Source organism: Apteryx rowi, unplaced genomic scaffold (assembly GCF_003343035.1).
Source record: "Apteryx rowi isolate R43461 unplaced genomic scaffold, aptRow1 scaffold_29, whole genome shotgun sequence".
Lineage (NCBI taxonomy): Eukaryota > Metazoa > Chordata > Aves > Apterygiformes > Apterygidae > Apteryx > Apteryx rowi.
The window spans coordinates 737,788-762,310 of record NW_020449307.1 but is presented as its reverse complement, the minus strand read 5'-3'; the positions used below and the strand labels follow the sequence as shown (position 1 = coordinate 762,310).

At 36.8% G+C, this 24,523-nt stretch overlaps 1 protein-coding gene across 5 annotated transcripts in view; it reads left to right on the top strand.

The window, feature by feature from the left end:
* Positions 1-24,523, top strand: part of PAXIP1 (PAX interacting protein 1) — a 41,715-nt gene that overhangs the window by 594 nt on the left and 16,598 nt on the right. The window contains exons 1-6 of one of the 5 annotated variants that reach the window (XR_003254099.1): positions 1,327-1,479; positions 5,384-5,518; positions 7,517-7,560; positions 12,787-12,850; positions 13,859-13,972; positions 21,733-22,377. Coding sequence is in view for 4 of the 5 variants with exons in the window: in XM_026069259.1 (XP_025925044.1) it covers positions 1,369-1,479; positions 5,384-5,518; positions 7,517-7,560; positions 12,787-12,850; positions 13,859-13,972; positions 21,733-22,377 (1,113 nt within the window). In the remaining variant the exon portion in view is untranslated. Of the gene's footprint in view, positions 1-1,326; positions 1,480-5,057; positions 5,210-5,383; positions 5,519-7,516; positions 7,561-12,786; positions 12,851-13,858; positions 13,973-21,732; positions 22,378-24,523 lie in introns of those variants that run through there. The other 4 variants (XM_026069259.1, XM_026069258.1, XM_026069261.1 and 1 more) reach the window with 4 other exon arrangements.

The following is a 24,523-nucleotide window of genomic DNA, read 5'->3' as shown; positions in this document are numbered from 1 at the left end:
AGAGGCAGGCAGCGTCCCGCCGTGCCAGCTCCGGGCCACTGGGGGCCCGCGCCCGTGCCCCGTTCAGGTTRGGGACAGTGACAGGCCGTCTCTCCCGCCCGGTCCGGCGCTGGGGTGGCGGGGGGAGGCTCCACTGACGAAGGCTTCACTGGCTCTTCCCTCCCCGCGCGCACGTGCCTGCCCGCCCGGTCTCTCCCCCCTTGCATGTGCCCCCCCAGGRGCACAGTGCAGGACCCCCGTGGCTCCGGTGCGTGTCCCAGGACCTTTCAGACCCGTTGGACAGACAGAGATGCTGATGTGGCCAGGACAGGATCTTCACATCCTCCCTGCCTTATGCTTCCCTGGGAGGCAAGGGGCAGAAGGTGCTGTCAAATGACCTTCCAGCCCTACCACCTAGGCTAACAGCCCTGGGTGTCAGGGCTGGCCTGTCGAAACACCCAGTCATGCTGCATGAAGGTGCCAACGAAGTTTCCTCGGTGTGTCCAATCAGACAAGTGTTTGAAGTGTACCATACCTAGCTTTAGGACAGCAACTTCATACCAACAGATTCCTATGTATTTGATACTGAAATTTAAGTCTTGGCTTCTTTGGTAGTTGCTGTAGTCTACCCTTTGCTCAGTATCAGGTTCCTTTAATCTCGTGTCTTCGTTTTCACTTATGGGCCTTTAAACAAACTCAGGACATAGACCTTGACCTATTTWGATGATTTTTGTACATTCATATTAATAGGATTATATATTAAAAGAAATGTAGACTTGTAATGTAGTTGAAGAGCAGGAAAAAAAATCCAAAGTCTTTAGACATTAACTATTTGAAAATGTATTAAAGCTTGAGTAACACTTTGTATTTTTAAGAAGCTATGGCAGCAATATTATTATGTGTATGAAGATGAGTGCAAAAAAACAATATGACTCTTTTATATCATTTATCATATGAATAGTGTCCCGAAAGGCATGTAGTTAGTTTTGTGTTGACACAGCAAGCCAATCAGCAGTATTCCCACAGAGCAAGTAAACAATCATTCTCTTTTGCTGTTTTTTTTTCTTATGATAAATTTTATCTTGCTTAGCAGTTAACTTCATTGTTGTCAAGCTTTGATGTGTTCTAAATTAGGTACACTCAATTCTCATGTATTTGTGGATGGCTTTTCTGCGTTGTAGATAGACAGCTAAGGTGGCTCTGGCAGAGTTCATAAGCTCAGGCATAGCACCGCACAAAAGCGGCTACCACTGCTTCAGGTCATGCTGGAAGCCATTTAGCTGCTTTCTTTTTGTGTGTGATGCCCCAGTTGAAAAGTCCTGTGGATCTGAGTTGTTTCTGCAAACAGCCTGCTGGTCAATTTAAACACTCTTCTCTCCTGTGCTCTGGATGCCGAAATGGCTTGCCGCTTTGGCACAGTGTTATGTGGACATCAGGACTTCCTCAGCGCCAGTGTCTGAGCTCGTGAGCCCTCGGGAGCATCGGTCGTCGGGAGCACAGGTTGTGGTTCTGTGAGAATCCTGTCTGTGTTTGGCTGCAGTGGAGTTGAATCAAAGCTAGTAAGAAGTGGGTTTTACTGAACTTGGACAAGTTCCACGCAGGAGCTTTGTCCCGCCTTTCACAAGTGTCCTCTGTGTTCCCTGGGGAAAAAAAATGTGTAAGAAGGCTATTTACCTGTTGTGTTCTTAACCAGGACAGAAAGGAGAAAATCTAAATTAAACTCTACAAATAGATTTTTAAAAAAATAGTTTCTATACTGAAATATTTCTCCATTAGTATTATAAAAATTACAAATATTTTCAAAATTATTTGCTTATTTATATACAAATGGATGCTAGTTTCCTTTCAAAAAGAAGTTTCCTATTTCATCTTTTGGGGATGAGCATACTCTGATCAGCTTAAATTTCCAAATGTTTTCATTGAAGACTGGATATCCCAATAAATATTAAAACAGGCCTAGCACAAAGGAGGATTCTAATGAAACCAATCTAATAATAAGAACAAAATATAATCTATTCAGGTGAATAGCTACATACCTACTACCTATTAAAATATTTTCACCATAAGCTAGAAGGGAAACAAAAGTTTGGAACTGTGCCTAGATGTTCTTTGACAAGTGACGGAGAATTAGGTTTCTGGCTCTCAAATTTGAATCCATTCCACTGGGATGTGCACTTGCCTCTTCACACCTCACTGGAGGTGGTGGCTAGATGTCATCTTTTTTTTTCCTTTTTTTTCCTTTTTAATAAATGCTTTCCATGCTTTCCTGACAAATGTAAACTCCAATCATCATGCTTAGATGACACTACTAAAAATAGACAAAGAGAGCAAAATAGGCAGAGAGAGTAAAATAATGTTGTGCAACAAGGACCTTGAGCAGGAGATTTGGTTTCTGGATATTCTCTTGTTTTATTATTATTTTAATTTTTGATGCCCATTGTCTTATTTCACTTCTTAGTTTTGGAATCTCGTTGTTTATTCTGCTGCAGATTTTAGTGGGAAAGAACAAAGATGAAATTTATATGCCACCAAAATGAGATGCCATTGAAGTTTACATGGATTTAAGCTAGCATCTAAAGTGCAGGATTTCTACAATGACTATATTAGGGCTTGCCAGTATTTTTTTTTTCCTAGTTACAGGTGTATGGTTAATACTAGTATAGGTGAAGTTCTTTAATTGTGCCAATATAACTTTTCAGTGTAGCTACTGTACTTAAACCAAAGATATCACATGTTTTAAGAGGAATTTTGACACTGACGTAAGCTACACTAGGAAAATACTTTTTCATACCACTACAACCATATAAAATTATTATCTATTGTATTTAAAGATCCTACTGATACTAATATAACTATTTGTATAAGCAAACTCTTTAACACAACACTGATTTGATACAGAAATATCATATTCCTTGTTTATTAGGTGTAACTTTTTCTTCATGCTATCTATTGGATATGAATGCTCAGTTTTTCATTAAATTCTCTCCTCTTTTTAGTCTTTCCATGAATATACAATTGAGTGGAGCTTGTAACTCAGGGAGAGCTATATAGGCCAAGGAACTTGTGTGTTGGGGCTGTTTTTAAATATCTACAGTTTTCAGAAGTGCTTTATTTTGATTTAAGTTTTCCCATTGAAATTACACCATCTTGTGTTATCTTGCAGTTAACTGGATTTTATGCAAGAAGGTATCCCGTGATATAGGAGATTGGTGTGTAAAATGAAAAAAATTCTCTTCCGTTCCTGACTGAGTGGCAATGTGGACAGCAAGCTTGTGATGAACTTGCTCAGCTATTTTAGAGTAGTTCTTTTCTAATTTTGTAATAGCGCATATTCATTCACTATGGAAAAAAGATGGTAATTTTTTTTTATTAAGTTGTACATTCAAGAACTTAGGAAATGCCAAAATTGCCTCCTCTCTGAATGGAAATTTTTTCATCCTTATTTTTGTGATCAGCATAGGTGCTAAATAATAACCTGACACCACATTTTGAAAGACTATCTTTTTCAAGCCTTTCTCTGTCCTGTTTAGTGTACAGTGTAGTTGGTAATTGCTTAATGACTAGTTACTTAATATTTTGTTTGATCTAATGCAGTGCCTTACTCCCTGCTGTTTACATCTGTGGGGAGAGAGTGTCCTGTTATGAAGGGAGTGTTCAGAGCACTGGAACAGGTTGCCCAGAGAGGTGGTGGAGTCTCCTTCTCTGGAGATATTCAGAATGCGCCTGGATGCAATCCTGTGCAATGTGCTCTAGGTGACCCTGCTTGAGCAGGGGGGTTGGACTAGATGATCTCCAGAGGTCCCTTCCAACCTCAGCGATTCTGTGACTCTGTGTGAKTCTGTGCCTAATGGGCTCTGAAGGATGGACACCTGTCCCTAGCAGGTTTTTGGAGAATGAACATCATGCCAGTTTGGCTTCGTGAAAACATTATGAGGTTAAGCTCTGCTCATTTCACCATCTGTAAAAAAGAGACAGTAATCTTAATTAGCATTTTCAACACTTGAACTCTAGATCTTGCTCTTTTTAAAATCTCTCTCCTCTGTTCCTGGTTACTTTTATTCACATGAAAGTGAATCCCATATTCTGGGGTTGTCAGAAGGGCTGGCTTCACCACATCCTCTACAACTGAGCTGAGTGAATGCTGAAGTTTTAAATCAGAATCTTCTGTATTGGCCTTGCACAAATAGGAATAGAAAGTGCTTTGTGAGTGGTGCTGGGGTTTATATTTTCTGGGCAATGGAGTGAGAAGTTTAGCTCTTTGAGGTAGTACCTAAGGGGGCACGTGTCCTTCTACCCATTTTTCTTTCTGCTTTCTCTAAAACAGTCTTAATTCTCCCTCATTTCATTTCCCAATATGTCATCTCTTTGTCAGAAATCTCCCCTTCTCTCTCATGATAATGGTTACAATTTTTATTTCTTTTGCTTGCAAATCCTTCTAGTATCAGTCTTTCTTTTTTGCTTGTTGGCTGCCAATCCAATACTGTGGCTTCCATAGCTAAAGATTCAGTTTCATTACCTTTCTTTTTCTCTGCTCTTGGCACAACTGAGTTTTTTGTTTAGGTATACTCCTTCCCCTGCTGTTTGTATTTTTTGTCCTCTCAAGATTCACATCAGCATGTTGGTTTTTTTGTATTGTGCCCGAGTGCTGCATTTGGAAACACAGGAGAGAGAGATCCTCTGCCTAGTTCTTTTGCCTAGCCCCATAGTTTTGGAGCAGTTGGGCCTCTTCTTCAAACTTATTCATGTGTTCTGTGGGTTGATATATATTGATTGGATCTAGATGTATTGGAACCAAATATGTTTTGTGAGGATGGAATTCTTTTTTAGCTGTTAAATGTGAACATATACCGAGATTACATGAGTGAGGGTTTTTTTTTTTTTTTTTTTCCTCTGTCAAAGTAAGGAACTGGCCTAAATTGGGAGAGCTCCTATGAAGACTGTATTGTACAGCCCTGATGCACAGACTGCCTTTTTTAAACTTTAAGCCTTTCTTTTAAACAATATTCAAAGGCCTCAGGAGCTCACATCTGAAAAAACAAATGCCAAGGAGAAGGGGTTTCTTAGTCTTTTTGAGGGAAAAAAAAAAGATTTTGAGGAAAATTTATTTTTGAAAAATTTTGACTCTTTCCAGATTTCTGTCCCAGCCTGAATTATTTTGGAAAGTAAAACTTCATCTTGAATGATTAAAATATGGCAGAGTTGTAAAGCCTTGAAAATAAGGTTTTAAATGGTATGTATTTGACAACTTCAGTAATGTTAATACTGCCAGCCACTCTTCAGTAAGAAAACCAAGAAAGTTGTACTCGCTCCTTTAATGTATTAGTATGTTCTTGCATTAATGTTTTCATGAAATCAAAGATAATAAAAAAAATGTTGACTTTCCTCACTGTTCTCTTGGTTTTAGGTAATTCAACTTCTGAAAGCTGGGAAAGCAAAGGAAGTTTCTTACAATGCCCTGGCTTCACATATTATTTCAGAAGATGGGGACAATCCAGAGGTTGGAGAATCTCGTGAAGTCTTTGATCTCCCTGTGGTAAAGGTGAATGACTCCTCTGTGATACTGTCTACTGACATAGGTTATAATAGAAAACATTCATGCTTTGCTAATGCCCAAATGAAATGTATCTTTGGAAATCTTTTATGTTGTCTTCACAAGCTTTTATCCTGGGTGATAGATTTCTATCACAATTGCGTTCTCTTCTTTCTCCTGTTGCTCCTGGCATATTAGTTTTTTTTTTGTCAGATTCCTCCTTCAGTCATCTGTGGGATGGTGCCCYAATTGTTTCTGCCAGGAAAGTTCTTAGAGCTTCTGGCAATGGAAAACCTCAGTTTCAACAGAAGTAGTAAACTGCTCAGGGTTTTTTAACGCATGTACTTGGCAGGGTGCAAGAAGATTGAGTGATTCTGCATATGTGTACTACATTAATTAAAAAAAACATAGAAAGTTAATAGACTTTTTCTCTTACTTTTTCAAGTCTTGTGACTTTTTTGTCTTTATTTTTTTGTGCTTACTCACCCTGAATTACTGGTATTTTGTTACTGTCTTAGAAAATTGGATTMGTTTTCCCCTGAAAGCTTTCAGGCTCCATGCTTGAAAATGTGAGCTTGCCAGCTCTGCAAATCATGAGAGTGATTAGAAAAAAATCTTTATTATTTCACTGCCAATACTTTGGGGCACATGATTTTGGACCTTTTTTTCCATATGGTTGCAGGTGACTGTACTGAATTTTCGTGGCCTATATCATAAGAGTTTACCTGAACTAATAAATAGTTATTTATTATACATATACATATACACACACATATATATATATATATAAAATAAAATAAATAAATAACCAAATTAATAAAATACCAAAAAATAAAAAGTGCTTAGCTAGAGACCTTATGGATATAGTGAATGCACTGCTTAATTAAAATTCTRATTTCTTTTTAATATTTTTCTTATTCTGAAATGTTTTCTGGTATAAATTTAACCTTATAAAGAGGATCATTGCCATTTTCATGTGAAGGAAAGACATCAGTGTCCTAACAGTGATTTTTTTTGCTTTCTAATGAGATTTACTTAAATGATTTAATTTTCTTTCTAAGTACTGCTAATTAAACCTTCTTTCATTTCTCAAACAAAAGAGCAAGACTTTCATTAATGTCACTTAGTTTGACCAGAAAACATCACAGCATGATCTTCAATCAAGAAGATTAGACTAAGTATGAAAGGAGCTGAAGTCAGAGGCAAAAGTAGCTTAATACACAGAGAAGAGGAATAGAAATAAGGAAGAGAAAAACTTCAGGGAGGAAAATTTTCTCAATTTATTGCAGGGAATGAGGAGTTATCAAATGTGTATCTTTGATTTTTGTATACCTTTTTTCTAAGTGAGAGAGAATAGCAAGAATCGGGATACCATAAACATAGTTACTGTGATTTTTTGTTGTTATTTTTAGAGGAAAAATCATTTCAAACTGAATGTGATGCCACTTCTTCCGCCCTTCTTGCTCATATGGTACCTCAAGGCTGCAGCCTACATCTCTTCCATTCTCTTCTACCTACCTTTCTCCCTTTGATTCTTTCTGTCCCAGAATACTTTGAGTTAGGGGTCACCACCACAGTGCTTGGCAGCCAGCTTCACTGTGTGTTTAGAAACTGATYTTTATGCCTCTGTGTAGGGTTATGGTTCCTGACTCCTTGGAGGTGCATGTAAGGTAGGGGATGTTTTTTAGAATAGGGAGAACTGAAGAAGGGGGAAAGGATGAATAAGTACTATAAATAGTGTTCCAGGCACAATGGAAGGGCAAGGGAAAGGGGTTTTGTTCCTGTATTGCTGTGTGACCTTTGAGAAGTCTTAAGAGAACTCTTGCAAATAAATCAGAACAGTTTTTTATAAAGGTCAAAGTATGTTATCTGTAAAACACTTTGAATTTCTAAGCTGGGAGACATATATTACAACTAGCTTTAATATAAACTTGGAAGGTAATTTGCATTTCATGCATACAGACCAAATTTTTTAACTTCTTGTGCTTTTTTTTTCTTCTTTTTCAGCCTTCCTGGGTGATCTTGTCTGTTCGCTGTGGAGCTCTTCTGCCGTATCCTTTAAGTTGTTCAAATTTGAATGTATTTTATTGAAAACATGTTAAAATAAATAGCAGCGAGTGATTAAAGAGTGTTGCAAGTGTACGTAGCTCAGATTTTTAAAATGACAGGATGTGTTTTTCCTGCCATGGTTGCAGTGTGCCTGGAGCTTCTTTGTCTTACTTATGCTGTCCCTCTGGCTATTTCGGATATGTACTAGGCACTTGCAAGAGAAGTGTTACTAGATGGACTGAAACACTTTAGCTGGAAGTTGATATTAGCTGTGAGGATCCAGGAAAACTGCTGCAATGCAGAAGAGGGGCAAATGTGGGTTTGGAATGGAAGGGCCTATTCAACTGCCTTTACTAGAAGCAGAATTAAGCCAGTGATAAACACATAACTCTTATCCACACTCTATATTATAAATAACACTTTATTAATAGATAACAGTAGTATTACCRTTTTTGGAATAGTCTATCCTTGCCTTTGCTAAACCCTTGTTATTCTCACTTGGCTTGATTTATAACTTGTTTGGAGAACATTCTTGCATATGGATGGTGTACTCCTTCCTCTTCTCATCAGTTATTACTGCTTCATCATTATGTATGTCCACAAAAATTTTTCTTTGGATTGTAGGAGTGATAATAATGGCTGTTGTTATAGAAAGAAATTCATGCATCTTTTTCTCATCATTATTCTGATAAAGATTCTGTATATAGAAAAGTTGGAGCAGAGCAATACACTTCAGGACAGATAACCAGCACATGATTCTAATGAACAGTGCCAGGACTAGGGATGAAAGCTGTCAGGCACAGGATCTCATTTCAGAAGCTCAGCAGAAGACAGTGGCTATGTTGGAAAACAAGAGGTGGTAGAAGCAAAAATCCATTTGTTCTTGTTAGAAATTTAGGTCTTAATGTGCTTCAGTGAATCAAAATTCCTTTACTAGGTATTATACCTAGTATTTCAAGGTGTGTGCCTTTGCATCTTGCTGTGTGTCGACTGTTTTGCAAACACACTGTATATTCTCTCCTTCCCCAAGAGAATTCAGCTCAAGGAGTGAACTGTAGAAAGAGAAAGCATAGAATCCATCAGCTAAAACAAAATTATACATTGGGGTCTTAGCAGCTGTCCTGGTCATGATAATTAACATGACAGATAGGATTTCTCCAGTTAGTATGAAAAACTTTCCTGAGTCAAGGATATTCTTCTGACCTAAGCAGAAGAAAGTTTTTCCATGAATGAATTGACATCTAAATGGGAAAGAAGCATTGAACATTACATGGTAAAAAACAAGTTAAGAAAGCTACTCCTATATTCAGAATAATTATTATGAAGTGGTCTAGGCTGGTGACACTTGTGTTTTGCTTCTGTGTTTATCAGCCTTTCAACATCAGAATGGGAGTGTAAAGTTGTATATGTCGCGCTTTTGTATGCCCTACCCCTGTTCCTTAGGACTGGTTCAAAGAGGAATAGAATAGGAACATTGCTGGAATAGGCTACGGTTTCAAGCTTAAATAATCTATCATTGCGTTTTAGTGTTCCACTTTCCCATAGAGAAGTTACACTATTAGAAAACTGGTTTTCCATCTGAAACCAAGTGATTTTAAAAGRATGCTTAAAGTGCTGATGTTATTACATATTGACAGATAAAACTTCTGAGTAATGCAGTCCACAATTTAATTGCCACAGTAAATGCATGAATGTAGCCCTGAATGACTGTTGCTCAGGAAGACTTTATTGTGGGTGTATAAGAATGTCCAAATGAAAAGATCAAGTTTCAATAGTATAATATTCTTGGGTTGTGTGGAAGAAGGAAGTTTTGTACACCCGTCAGCAGTAAATGCGTCCTTGGACTTTTGACTTTTTCCTAGTCTGTTGTGTTTATAGATCCCGGTGTTTTTTGATTTAATTCTGAGCCTTACATGGTCACTAAAATGTGTTGTTAAGTCTTAGCTTTGTTCTTTTTCAGTCTTTCTGCAGCTTCTAATGCAGTGGCATCCTGCCTTTCGTTAGGACTTTAGGTACTACCATAATGAAAATAATAGACAACAGTTAATAGAAATAACTTGCCTCTCCAGTTTGGGTTTTGGGGGCTTTTTTCAGGCAGAGGTTTGAGATACCATGTTTTAGTCTTGTGTTTGTTTTTAAATTGGAGATTTAGYATTCAAAATTATCATTGAATTTACTGAAGAAACTAGAAACATCCTTTATCAGTTAAATACACRGATCCAGCCTGAAGAGCCTTAAGAATTTTATTCTCAAGTACAAATTCCGAGACATATTTGATGGGCATTTGGCTATCAGTGAAAAGGTGAAATTTGAAATAGAAAGGCTTAATACATTATAAAAGCATAATAATTTTGCCTGTTCCTTAGAAATACATTTTAACATTCCATTGTGAAAGTTATTTTCACCAATGGGAGCTTTGAAAGGCAGAACATTCTCCTGTTCTCCARTAGCTGATATTAGACTAAACCTGACTAACTTATAGTGAAGGGGAAGTAACAGAGAAATGGATCTGAGAACAACCTTCCTGAAGGAAAAGGAAATACAGTTTCCTGTTTTAAAATTTTGATTGAAATACCATGAAGAGGACTGGTGATTTCTTTCTTATTTTTCTTAATAGCAGCAAAAAGTAAGAGGGAGGAAGGTTTRTTTTTCATTGCTCTTGTTCAGGTGAAAGGTCAGAGCACTTCTGCGTTTTTGTTGCCGAGGAAAGCAAAAAAAAAAAAAAAAAGTAGCTTTGCATTCCCTCCTTTTTGTTTTCCAGACCCCTTTGAAACACTATTGTTGTGCCGCTTGTAACTGTTTTAGGAGGGTCTATTTCACTCCTGTTGTTTGGAGAGTGCAAGCTGCAATGAAACTGCTGAACCTCTTAAAAGTGACATACTGAGCTGTTGCTACTTTATGTGCTAGGAACAGATACTAAAGCAGAGAGTAAACTACCATACGCTTTTAAACGATCCAGTACTGAACCTCTGCCTTTGACGTGATACTGAGCAATGTAATGAAATTTAGGATGTTAATTGGACTTGGGCTTATTGGAGTATTGTGGATAATGGCAGTAATCTATTCATAAGTTTTGGTGTGCTCTGGATTTTGTTGTCAGTACTGCTTCCTGTGTGTTGTCCTCTTCCAGGTCTCAAAATTTAAGTATTGCTGGTTCAACTGTCAACTTCATTATAACACAGGGGAAATAATTCAGTTTAATAACAAAAATCACAATATGTGCTTGTGCTGTAATAGGATGCATACCTATTTTTATAGTGATTTTTTTTTTCCAACAAGGCTTACATTTTTCTTAAACACAGAATTACATGAAAGGAGATTAGGGAGTGACAGATATTTCATAGTCTCCCCAGGCACCTTCTTACAGTGCCTCGCTGTTGTTTTGCTAGAATTTAACCTCATTTCCATGTTRTAGTTTAACCCTATTTTGATTCATCTGAGCTACTCCAAACAGAAAGAACAAATTACTTCTCTTTTCATTTGGAGTGGTCTTTATGGATTTGAAGACTTTTCTCTTCTTAACTTCTTAAACCCATCAATTCTGGTTCTTTCAGTTTCATAAGTCATATTTACTAGGTCTGTAAAAAAAATTCTCATWGCTCTTTTCAGATACTCTTTACTTTATCCAAGTCTTTCATTCATCTGAAAACAAATACACTTTGCTATCAGAGATCTTGTCGAGTGTTGAAAATACGATGGAAAACTGCATGTGAGTTTCAGGCTATGTTTCTGTTTTTACATCCTAGTGTGATGTTTTCTCAGTCTGTGATTCATAGTAGCTTCTAGCTTTTTTTTCCCTCCATATCTGTTGGCTAGCTAAATTCCTATCCTGTGTCACACCTTGGTAGGAATAAATTAACTGCAGAAGATTTGATGCTTGCTTATACTGACTTGTCTACTACTGTTTTCAAATAATCTCGCTAATATTTCAGGTTTGGCTGATTTTGTGGTATATAAGTCTGTCCCTAGGTATGTTCATTGTTTGGTGTGTTTTATGGACTTAGTAAGCATGCTGCATCTTTGTTTGGCTCACTAACAAAAATAACAATTTTTTTAAAAATTTTAAATAAAGAAAACTGTAGAATTCCACTCAAAACATTCTTTTTGACTTGCTATTGATGATGTGTAGTGTTTGCCCTTTTTTGTGCAACTTTTCAACAAGCTTTATATACTTGTTTCATTTATAACACATTTTGGTTTCATGCTTTTAAAAATGTGATGATGTATCTAAAGGCTTAATACAATGGAAACATAAGAACTTCACTACTTCCACCTACAATATATACTACTTGGGCAGAAAAGGAAAAAAGATTTACTGGACACAATTATTMTTGACAAATTCATATTGGCTTTACTCATCTCTGATTTTATTCTGACTGGTTTAACTTAAATATGTCTTTGCATATTTTTCCAGAAGTGTAAGTTAAGCTGAGTGATTGAAATTCCCTGGTTTACTCTTTTTCCATGCTGGGGGGAGGGAATGTTTTTCTACTCTTCCAGTCTTTGAGAAATTGTGAAGGGCAGGTGAGGTTCCAAAAGATGGTTTCAACCAGAAACTCTACCATTTGGTTGCCAAACTTAGTTATTCTGGAAACCACTTATTACTCTCTAACCTGTTTTCTTGTTTTTAGGCTGTTTTTATTTCTTGTTGATTTCAAAAGAGATCATCCACCAGATTGCAGTCTTTATTTAATGAGCCTGCAAAGAAGGCACTCTGACTTTCTCACAGTCATCTGTTACTAGCTCTTCTTTTAGGAAAAAAACCCCACTTTTAGTCTTTTTTGTTTTATAGAATGTCTTTAGCACCRTATTCATTCTATCTTGTCTGTTGCTGACTGTAGCAAAAATTTCTTCTACTTCAGATTCTCTTATACTTTCTGAGCATGGAAGAAGAGCTCTTGATAATGGCTTGACTTCCTATAAGCTTAACTTTCGGTGTTCAGTGACCTGGGATGGGTTGAGGGAGATGTTCCGGAAGAGGCACATTTATAGTGTTACCAAAATCAGTCATAATGTTAGAGGCATCCTGTTCCAGTTTGCACCTCAGCTTTTTTTTCTGAAACATACAACTTGAACTGGAAACAAAGCACATGCTTTTAAAGTTTTTAGATGGTGGAATACTTGATGATATCTGAGAAGTACTATGCATACTATTGAATTTCTTTCTAGTCTCCCTCAGGAAACTTCCATTTCAAATATTTTGTATCCTTGACACCTGATTTTTTCAGGGTAAATGGCTTTTCTCCAGAATCCTGTCAGATCTTTTTTGGAGTCACTGCTTGTCTCTCTCAGGTAAGAAGTTTACTCTATTTCAGTATACTCCGGTGTAAAATATGTGTGTGATCCTTACAGAAAACAAAGGAGAGATATCAGTTTTTCTGTTGCACTATGCCTTTTTTTGTGTATGATAGGTATGTTATCATCTCAGTAGTGTTTGACTACAACTGAGGATGTAAGCATTTCAAACAGCGATTCAGTAATTTATCTTGCATTCAGCAGTATGACGATTCTAAAATGAAGAGCACACTGCTGTAGGAAACCTTTGCTACTGTTGTTTTATCTATGCATTAATACAGAATATTTGGTAAATGTTTTATACCTAAATATGAACTGAAATCCTGACCAGGGTGCCAGTGAGTGAAATAATTGTAGTCCTTCGGTGGTTGGTGCTTAAGCGCAGCTCTGTAGGTCTGTGAGTAGTAGCCCGTTGAGAACTAGCTGCAGTGTGTGTGTGCAGCCAGGATCAGGGTCTAGGTACTAATGGGGTATATGTGCTTTAGATTTTTTTTCATTTTTTCCTGTAATACCATCACTAACTCTGAATATTAGTAGCTTAGGTACACATGGCATTCTTGGCAGAGSAGGAACATAAATTGTTAGAAATAACAAACATTTCTTGTGTTTATATAGGCTATTAGTGTGGTCTGCTTGTTAAAATTCTGTTTAATGAACTTAAACAAGTTGCCTAAAATCAAGTTGCCTAAAATCAATAACTTAACTCGTTTGCTTGGTCACTAACTTATTTCTCTTGGGGAAGGTGATATATTAGTGTTCAGTTTTACAGAAGTGAAGAGTGTTTTCTTTCTCTCTGTGTAGGTTAAAAATGTTTCTTTAATGCCTGTTGCATCTCTTTCTGTCACCCTTTTTTCTCCTTAACTTTCATGCTAATTTAGTATTTAAAAGTGTTAGGTAGTACATTAGCCAGACTTGTAAATGATACATTATGAATTGGACTAGAAATCTTTGAGCAAAAGGCAGCTGGTTGCACAGAACTAAAAGGCTTATTTAACTTCCCCTTAGGTTTCATCTGAAGACCGAAGTACGCTGTGGGCTTTGATTACTTTTTATGGAGGGAATTGCCAGCTGAGCCTCAATAATAAGTGTACTCATTTGATTGTGCCTGAGCCAAAGGGGGTAAGAGTTTATTACATGTACAGTTCCTCCTGTTGTAGCTCTCATTTGCTTTTGAATAATCAAAAATTTTCTGCCTCCCTGAAGTTAAGATTCTCCAAATTGTTTGTTGGTCGTAGCAGTCAGAATCAACAGAATTATGCATTGCGGTTAATCAAGTCATGTTTTTTTTCTGCATGGCTTTGAGCCTGATTAACTCAAAAGGTGCTCAGTTTCATATCTATATTTATATCTCTGGTCGAATAAAGTATTTGATTCTTTATTCTGTTTTTCTTACCCTAATTAGTGATATATAATGTTCATTAGTGACTGTGATTTGTAAGTATGTAGATAGAATCAGTGAAGAAAAATGAAGGATGCAGAACTGAAAAATAATGTAAAATGCCCTTGGATATTTTAAGGGAGAAAGGAATAAGGAGAGTGGAAGTAAGAATATGTTAAAAAAAAAAGAAAAAAAGATGAATCTCAAAATCCCTCAACCCTTGCCTCTTGAAGAGAGATGGGAGGATAAACAGCACGCAGCATTCCTGTACCACTTCTGATTATCAAAATAGTCCCATGTAGGGACTCCCCTAACTCCCATGTAGGAAGTCAAATGTTGCTGGCTTAATGCAGATGATGAAGCCAAATGGGACAGATTAAGTAACTTGCTAAAGGCAGCACTGAGCCCATCAAAATAGTCACCTGTACTGTAATGCTACTAAAACTCTGGTTATAATAGTTCCACCGTATGGTTCCTGAAGTATTCAGGTAATCATCTTCCTGAAGAAGAAATACTTTTGTAGTTGATTTAGTGTGTTTATTTAAAGACTGAATATACTTTAAGCAAATCCAAGCTCACTTAACAAACGCTTACTTGGATGCTTCTAGTTAGCATAGTGGATGGAGAAAGGTTTTTGCTTTTGTTTTCTGTGTTTTATTCTTTGTCCTTTAATAATGTGAGCACATTCCCATCACTTTTTTTTTTTTTAATTCAAATCAGTGGGAGGAGTCACATTATTAAACACATGGTTAGCTGGTTGTATGCAAGTAACTGTAAGATCGGGTCCTATGTTATCTCCGTATATAAATCTGTAAAACTTTGTCAATTTTCTAATGTTACTTCATACAAATACAGTTTATTATTGTCCTTCTAATGACCCTGTAAATATTTCTAAATTAGTGTAGACTATATAATGTTAAAGTAGAGAAAAACATATGACTAGTGGGATGACTAAACTTCTGTATGCAGTACATAGGAAGCTTTGCTTTAGAATAAAACACGGTCTGGCTCTGGGAAAAGAGAAAGTTGTGTATAGAGCAGGGTCATGTGAAATAGTTGCTTTTTCTTCCCTGTTGTGTTGTAAGGGTTTTTGGTTTTTTTTAGTACATGTGTAGACAATGATAGCTAGAGCATATTTAGGTGGATTTTAGAAGTCTTGAAATGACCATGTAGTCTGTGTAAAGTTTTAAAAAAATATAACGAAGTCAGACTTAAATCATATTTRCTAGCTAGTGGGTAGTACCATATTAAAAGAGCAATGTTAGGTCTTTAATAGAATTTTATTTTAGACTACGCAAAGTGTTAAGCCTTTCACGTATTTACAATATTTGATTAGTTAATTTTAGAGACATCTGGACAGCTTGTAACTACAAATTCTTTAGTTTTAGCTGTCTGATAGGAAGTTCATTTGATGTGTACATAGATAATAGGTGATGTAGCTTCTTTCAGTTAAAATAGGAATTGCCATAATGGTCAAATAAATGATTATCTAGGTTAATATTCTGTCTTTAAAGATGACCAGAATACTGAATGCTTAGGGAACATACAAGAATCTAAGCCTGTAGAAGGTGATCTTTCTTCTTTGGAAAAGCCAGGAGGGTATATCAAATGCCATCTTAGTTGTTTCCTCAGCCCCAGCAAAATGTAATACTTGGACAAAATGCGTTACTAAGTAAAATGGAGTTTTTATAGGCAATGGTATATGTTTGAACAAGTGTTGCCTTAAATCATAAGCTTTTTAGGCTGTTGTCTTGAGCTTTCCACCTATTTATAGTATGGGGAAAAAAATCATATCTGTAGGACTAAATAAATATCTTGCTTAATTTACATAATCATTGAATGGGAAAAATTTATAGAACAATTACTTAAARTAGTCCTTCTGCTCTGTCATACTACTACAAGGGAATCTGCAGCAATTTGTAATGAGAACAGTTTTGACACTGGTAAGATCTTAAGTGATTGCTTTGACTAGACATGAGATGATAAAACAAGATTCTAATAGTTCTCACCATGAAGAGAGAATGAAAACTCATATCTGCAAATAAACTTGGTTCCACCTGTAATCTCCTTTTTATATATGAATGACAGTTTCATTGTAGGAAATAACTCTGGAGAATCATTAAATAAAATTAATTTCCTCTGAATGTGCTGRTTGTTAATTTATATTGTCTGACATACAAAGAAAATCCCAGTTCAATCACTTTTAAATATTAGATCCTGAAATTAGTTTTAAATCTTTCATTAAAAGTTTTTTCACTGTTTAGATATTTGTGAGAGGTTTCCATAAAAGGGAATGTTTTGACTGAACAGTAAGACCGATCCCATGTGTGGTTCTGTTTAGTTAGGAAAGGAAACAGGAAAGTTTTACTAGTTGTACATATTGTCAAATAATAAAATGATAAGAAAGGAGGAAGAGAGAAAATATTTTGCTTTGCCATCATCATAACCTCTCACTGAAATGGGAGTATATAATGTTTGGACAGAAATGTAAGTGTTTTCAAGTTACCGGCAGTCCTGCAGTTTGCTGCTTCTGACTCTGTATATAGGACATGTAGTATTTGACTAGTTTCTGATTTCTGTTCCTGCTAAAATTCATTCTTTCAAATGATCAGCYTTTAAATATTTGTTGCTACTGAATTATGAAATTCTGAGTTACCCTAACTGCTTTTTCATGCTTTTTACTTTTTATTGGAATAAAAGCAAGTATAAACTGTATTTAGACTCACCTTAATGTCCATATACTCTCAAGACATAGTAAAATGGTCACAGTGTAAATAAAATCAGCTGTGTCTTAATATTTGCTAGCTGCTGGAGTTCTGACAGCTTTTTCAGATTCAAATTTCCTGATTTTTTTGAAGGCTTTGGTGATTGGGTTTTATAAGAATTTGGATAGTGGTGTTTTTTTGCAAGTGAAGACTTCATCTTCCGGAGCTGTGCCTTTGGAGTCCATCATTTTGTAAATGTGGAGGTGGTTACTTAAATCTGTTGAAACCAGTGGTAAAGCACAGTCGTTTGTCCTGTTTGTTCTGGGAGAGACCACTTTGTGTGACTGGATTGTTTACTGGTGTGTTTACTTTACTGATAGAGGAGAATAGGTATCAATTCTCATCTGGGTCTCCTGCAATACTGCATAGAACTCGGTAAGTCAAGACTCTTCCAATCTGATAGATAAATGTTTTTGGCCTGAAGAACTGTACTTGCAGTTTGAGCAACTTCCGTGCCACTTTCCAGGAAAGTGGACTTCATCTGGAAGCTGCAGTGCTGCAGCTGGCCTTCCTGTGCTTGTAGTACAACCATCTCTTGCCAGTTTGTGCCTCTTCACATATCTAGAATGTGCTCTTTTGGTGGCCTGCAGATAGTCAAGAAAGCTGCAGTCCTCAGTCATGRACAGAGTAGTTTCTATTTGTGGAAGGTCTCGGATGGCAGAAGGCTGTATGCTGTAAAAGGTCTCTGCGTCCCACACGAGTAAGGTGGCTATAGCATCTACTTTGCTGTGATGCTGACTTAGTGTTACTTGTCTTCGTTCAGTAAAATGGTTGAGAAATAGGAGCGAGCTGTGAAAGCAGTAGCAAAAAGCTGGATGTGTCACTTTTGCCTGGTATTACTGGATGTGAAGAGGTGAGGCATTCATCTAGCTGTATTACRCAGACTAAAAGGTTTTCGCTGTCTGATCAGGATGTGTCCTGGGTAGATGTCTGTCCCTCTTTTCCATCAAGGTCAGAAAGTGGAATTTAAAAATAAAACTTACAGAAACATATTTCCAGAACTCTGTGTATGAAAATGAACCTGGGATGCACACGTAAGACTTGCCTTCATTCACATTAACCACATTCTGAGCAAATGAGAGTGCTTGGTGCCTATAACCAGATCTAACTGTACCCAACTTAGATTTARTATCATCATACAAATTTGTCTGCTAATTCAGGCCCTGAGAATCTTGATCGGAGAGGGGCTTAGCTGTACTTCAGGGGGTAGGTCTGAAACTCTACTTTTCTCAGCTCTAGCCAGGCAGCTYTTCAGGTCTGTAAATACTTCTCTTGGTCTCCTAACAGTCTTCATTCCCAGTACGTATAACATATGAGAGTCCTTAACTTAAGGCTTCCACTGAGTCTAATTCCTTTTGTGGAAGTACCAGGAAGGGTTTGGGGACAGTTTAGGGTCTAGGGATAATCATGATATATTTCATACTTACTAACAACTAACTCTTCAGTGTAGTTGAAGTGCATTGCCACTGGTTCTCCTGGGACATTATTTCACAGCTTAATAGAGTTCATTGTGAGGAAATGTCTTTTGTGGTTCAATCTAACAACTTTCCCCCTAATTTCATCCAATTACTTCCAATTAGAAGACTTTCTTCTCTATGTCTTATATACTAACTCAAAATCAGAACTATGCTACTAATAGTTAGAGGAGGGTTTTTTTGAAAGCTCTTGAATGGAAAAATAGATTCCCTCTACCTAGTGGATCTATGTGTTTTTACTTTGGTATAATTAGTCTGAATTTAGTCTAATCTTGTTTGAACTTTCTCTAGAAGAAGTCTCTTTCCCTGTGAAGGCTCATCTCATTTTAGAAGTGCTGTTGTATTGTTTTTACAATCAATTTAGAACCCTTGGGGAGTGAAGTGAAACAACTAATAGCGGCATTAAGTCTGAATACAGCAATTTCCTTACGAGTACAGCAGTCCTGCTGATCTGAACAGTTTTATTGGCCATGAGCAATAGGATGTCTGTCTTAACTCAATAGTAGGAAGTTGTGGTGCAGTTTAAAGCTTTGTTGTGGATGTGTCTAAGGACTTTATCACACATACAGATTTACCCATGTTTGTTGATTTGCTGTGTTCTTAAAAACACCAGTCTGCTTTTACATAGAAGCAATCTTTAAAGATAACGCTGATACTTAGCAATCTTGCTAATGAGATGTCTCAAACTTACCGGAAACTATAGCCTTAAAATACTGAAGTTCATTGAACAAAATTACATGCAGGTTTAAGTAGTCATAAAGTGAAGACCAAAGTAGGACTGTGTGTTAAATGTCCCATGTAGTTCACTTCAGGGACCATGCAGCAGCATGTAACTGATTTTTAAACTTGCATTTGTTTTCAAGTCCCCCAAAACAAGAGATTGCTGACTTCTATTCCAAGTGATGCCCCAGCATTCCTTATGTTGGTGAGATCATGATTTCTACAGCACTCTGCTGGAGCATGGAGCCAGCGTGTTGAAGGTCAGGTTTTACAACACGGTTTTATTTTTAAGTGTTTATTTTATTTCCTTTTTTGCGGGAATCAAAATATTGAAGAGCTAATAAGATAGGACACCTCATTTATAGCTTTTATTTCTCGTATGAAAAGATCTTTTGAGCTGTCCTTATGCTCCAGTAAGTCTCATTGTTCCTGATATAAACAACATGGTGACACAGGCATCATTTGAAATGGAAGCCAGCAATCTGATTTAATTGTCAAGGAATAATGTTTAATACAGCTTTTGAATGCACTTCTCAATTCAATTATTCAAGGCATTAACCAAGTTGACCTCAAAATTATTCCATTTCAGTCTAATATGAAAAGTTTTTAGTTTTTTTCAGTTTTGTTTGCATCTAGAGTTATAAACTGCTCAGAGCACAAAGCAACAATGGTGCAAATGTGACTGTATAGAGAAATAGGCAGCTCTGTTTCTAAAGGGTTTTTCATTTAAATATGCAAGAAAGACAAAATATTTAGAGGAGTTTAAACATACATGAATTTGGGTGAATTTTTCAAGGGACCTATAAGTACTAATGTCAAAGTCTGAAAAGCTGAGTGCCAAGTCTGTTAGTCCTTTTTTGAAGAAAAGAAAGTTATAGTATTGAGGCATTATGTTTTAACAGTCTAAGCTGTTTGAAAACACACAGCTGTGCCTTTAAAATGGTGACTCCTCTCACCTCTGTGATGAAATTTTAATGTTCTTCCATAACAAATTTATGATTCAAATAGCGAAACTTTCTCCTCACTATTTGTTTTTTCAACCCACAAACATTCCAGACTTAATTTCCTTTTCTTTTCCTGATACTGAATGAAATATCAGAAAAATAAAAATTGTAATGACTCTCAAACGTCAGCAATGCAGTCTGATCAGGCTAATGAATTAGTATAATTCTGCACTGAGTTAAAGAGAATGACATTGATATAAACTATATTTCTCTAGCTTATGTTCCAGCAAGACTAAATACACAAACTATTTATATATATGGTTTTTAAATATTTTACTTTACAGAGGCTCATAGAACATATGCTAGAAAACCTGGTAGGTTTTTCCTTGCTTCATCTCCTTTCCCAAATCTTTGCTGGTGTACTGACGACTCTCTTCAGTTCACTAGTTGTAAGCTGCAGTAGGAATAAATACAAAAAAGTCCACAAGACTAAAAATGTTAAAGAATGACTAAGGGCTGGAAAGGAATAACAAGGAGGTGTTTCTACTAACTACAGTGTTTTGGTTTAGCAAGGGAAAGCCTTCTTATTCTGCTCTCGCAGTCTTGATACCTTGCTTTTTTTAAAAAGAAAAACCCAAAACCTAAACCCTATGCTTTGTCTTTGAGATTCGGAATATCTGAAATTGTGTTTTGTTCTGTCCTAAGACTGAGCAAGAGCGAGCTCTGATTTTGCTTGAGTTGTTTGTTTAAAATTGTTTAGATCATTTTTGAGTCACAGAATCACAGAATGGTTGAGGTTGGAAGGGACCTCTGGAGATCATCTAGTCCAACTCCCCTGAATGCAGAGTGCTAGTAGGACAAAAGGTCCTATTTTTACAAACATTTGAACTTACACTTTAGAATGTGATAGCCTTTCATTTTGAAGACATAGGCCTGAAATTGGATGTACTTTATTTATACAAAAAACCCACATTGTTACTTTCACTACATTTGAAGCACATACTGAGATCTGATCCTTGACTGACGCGTATGACTGTGGAAAGAGAAGCAAATTAGTATTATCTTGCAGACAGGTGTCTGAAACAGTTTGACAGTTTTAGTCTAGGTAAGTTTACATAAGAACCCTTTCAGAAAGCATAATCTTTATTTGAAATTTTACTGCTGTAGTTATTGTTGGTACCTTTTAATCTAGCAACATAATTAATTAGTGACAAAACTRTTTAAAGCCCATCCAGAAGTGCATTGCAACTATTTCAAGAAACTGATAGTTGCACTTCTGACTGGTTGTGTGAAAGTACATAGACTCATATGCCTGACATCTCCTACGTTTAGGCTTTGGTTTGAATTTTTTGTCAGGAATAATTAATGAGTTGTCGGTAATGAACAGTTGTATGCATCAAGAAACCACGATGGCTGCAAAGTGTGTGCAGTGCATAAAAGTCTCTTTTATGATGGTATGTCTTCATGTCACTAACAGTTACTAAATACTGCTCACATTTGATTGGGATCAGCTTTTCCACCCTTGAGCTCACCCCCAAAAGGAGTTACTGGACGTTTTTGTCTTTAAATACAGTGTTTTCTTCTATTTTYCTTCCAGGAGAAATATGAATGTGCTTGTAAACGGGACAGCATTAAAATTGTGACACCAGACTGGGTACTAGATTCTATAGCTGATAAGACTAAAAAAGAAGAGACTTCTTATCATCCTCGCTTAATTATATACGAGGAGGAAGAAGAGGAGGAGGAGGAAGAGGAGGAAGAAGCCGAAAATGAAGAACAAGATTCTCAAAATGAAGCTAGTACAGATGAAAAGTTATCAAGCCCAGCATCTTCTCGAGAAGGATCACCTTTGGGTGATCAAGCTTTTTCACCAAAATCTACTACTGCTGATAAGGCAAAAGGGGAACTAATGTTTGATGATTCTTCAGATTCCTCTCCAGAAAAGCAAGAAAGGAATTTGAACTGGACACCAGCTGAAGTCCCACAGGCAGCTGCAGCAAAGCGTAGGTTGCCTCAAGGCAAAGACTCTGGGTTAATTAATTTATGTGCCAATGTCCCACCAGTGCCAGGTAATATTTTGCCTCCAGATATCAGAGGCAATTTAATGGCTTCAGTACAAGGTGCCCAAAGTTCTGATCGACAGGAAATGATGGCTACATGGAGTCCAGCAGTACGGACATTAAGGAATATTACTAATAGTGCTGATATTCAGCAGATTAATAGACCATCAAATGTAGCACATGTAAGTGTTGGATTTTTAATTTATAAAATATTGGACTTTTTAACAGGAACTAGCGTGTCTAAGAAATTTAGTTTCCTTTTCTTGTTCTCTAAGTGTACAAAGGAGTAAAAGTTTCCCATGTTACTTCAAAGTTACAGCCAGATTAGCAACCTCCACAGTAATAAGTATCTTCATTACTAAGAGTTTCACAAAAGTAACAATGTGTTTGGCAAAACTGTTTGGATGAGTAAAGCTGTGTTTAACTATAGCTTGGTTTAGTGTTTCATAGTATTACAATATAAATTTCTTGATGGTGGAAAAAAAAAAGCTTCATTAATTTAAAGCTATTTGGCTACTTCAGCAAACCAGATTTCATACCCTTCAAGCTTTTTATTCAGTGCAAGGTATTATTAGTGGTGTAAACACACAAAACTGCAAAATTGATTGTAGTCACAGTAGGTTCAGTTCTGCAGTGTTTTGTTCTGCTGGGTAGTATTAAGTTGTTACACAGTACAGTCAGGATTATGAAGTAGAAGTCCTAACTTGCAACTTCTGCTGCTCGTATAGTTGAAATAATTGTAGCTTTTGTATTGAATTTATTTTAGAAGGGAATGCAAAGTGAGTGAGCATGCACTGAAATAACTTTCAGCGTTGAAATTTTAACATGTTTATGGGAAAGGAAAGTGAGAAAAGTAGGTGCTGGTAAATGTTAGACATCTGTTTATTTAAATAATTTTACTGGTGCATTTATTTGGATGTTCCTCTGAAGGTAAAAACTTTCAAAGGTGCCTGAATAACATAGAAATTTACAGCCAGTACTCAAACACAAAAAACGGAGCCACTCAGAAATGTTGGTTCTTTGTTGTCTGTATGGAACATAGAAATGCTGTGTTCCTTTTAAAAATGAGTCTCGGATTCCTCTGCTCAGCATGTTGAACTGTTTAAGGACTGAGACTTCTGAGTAAGGAATGAACAGAACCAACAAAGTCCTGGTATGTTGGCCAGTTGTGGTAAGTTGGCCAGTGCTTTCATATCTAAAAACCACATCTTCTACAATCCAATTATCGTGCTATAAAATCCTCTTTAGTGGTCTCCCTATAGAAGCATTTTTGTATAAACAGTATTCATAGCGATACAGGGCAGTCAGTGGTATCATGCTTCAGCTATGCTGCTTCCTCCAAAAATCTGTAAGATTGAGGACTTGACTATGGTGTGCAAGGACTGTTTTCAAGTACCCAGTCTGTCAGGCTGCTGGGTAAGTTCTGGTGCTCATTGCAGCGCGTGGAGAAAAGCTTTATGTCTTAGATTCGTGGACCTGCCTCCTAAAGGGAGGAATACCAATTCCACCCTTCCCCTTACAATTTCCCTCTGGCTAAGTTAGGTAATATTCTGCTKGGGTATGAGTCTTGGGTGGATTCCATGTCTTGGTGCACAGTCTTGGAAACTTAATGCTTAATTTGAACCAGAGAATTCCACTGGGTGTCAGGATCCGTACTAATTAAGAATTTTGCAGATAAAAAGTTCCTTTCTGAATAAAACCCTAGGATACTTTTGAAAGTTTTATCCCTTTATTTTGAAATACATGTCCTGAAGTTTCTGTAATCTCGACTTTTGGGACTTTTTGTGGAGACCAGCATAAAGATCTTGCCTCATAATGAGCCACTGAAACTTTTTTTCTGTGTATGTTATTTTTAGTTGTTTAATGTTTATAGTGTGGTGCTGTCTAGAGATTAGTGATGGGTGATAGTGATGGGGCATAATCATGGTTGTAAAYGTATGCAACACCAAGCAACATCCATCAAAATTACACACATGGAACTTGAGCTGTTTTGAAGTGCATTGTAGAAACACTTGAGTCACCTCTAATGAAGAGTTGATGGACGTGTGATATTGAGAGGATAAAATCAATTGGCTTTGTGTTTTGGTGATGTGCTTCGATTCCTCTGCACCCCCACCCACACACTCATCACTGAAGTTTAAACTATACGTGAYGAAATAGTGTGGGTGAGGGGAAAAGGCTTCGCATGATTCACCCAAGATGATTTTATGTTTGAAACACTTTATGAATGGCGAGTCTGTGAATTTCACAAAAGTGGTTTCCTATCGCTCAAGATTTTTAATATGTAGTTTATATTAAAGCACTTGTAATAACATATAAAACTCATTC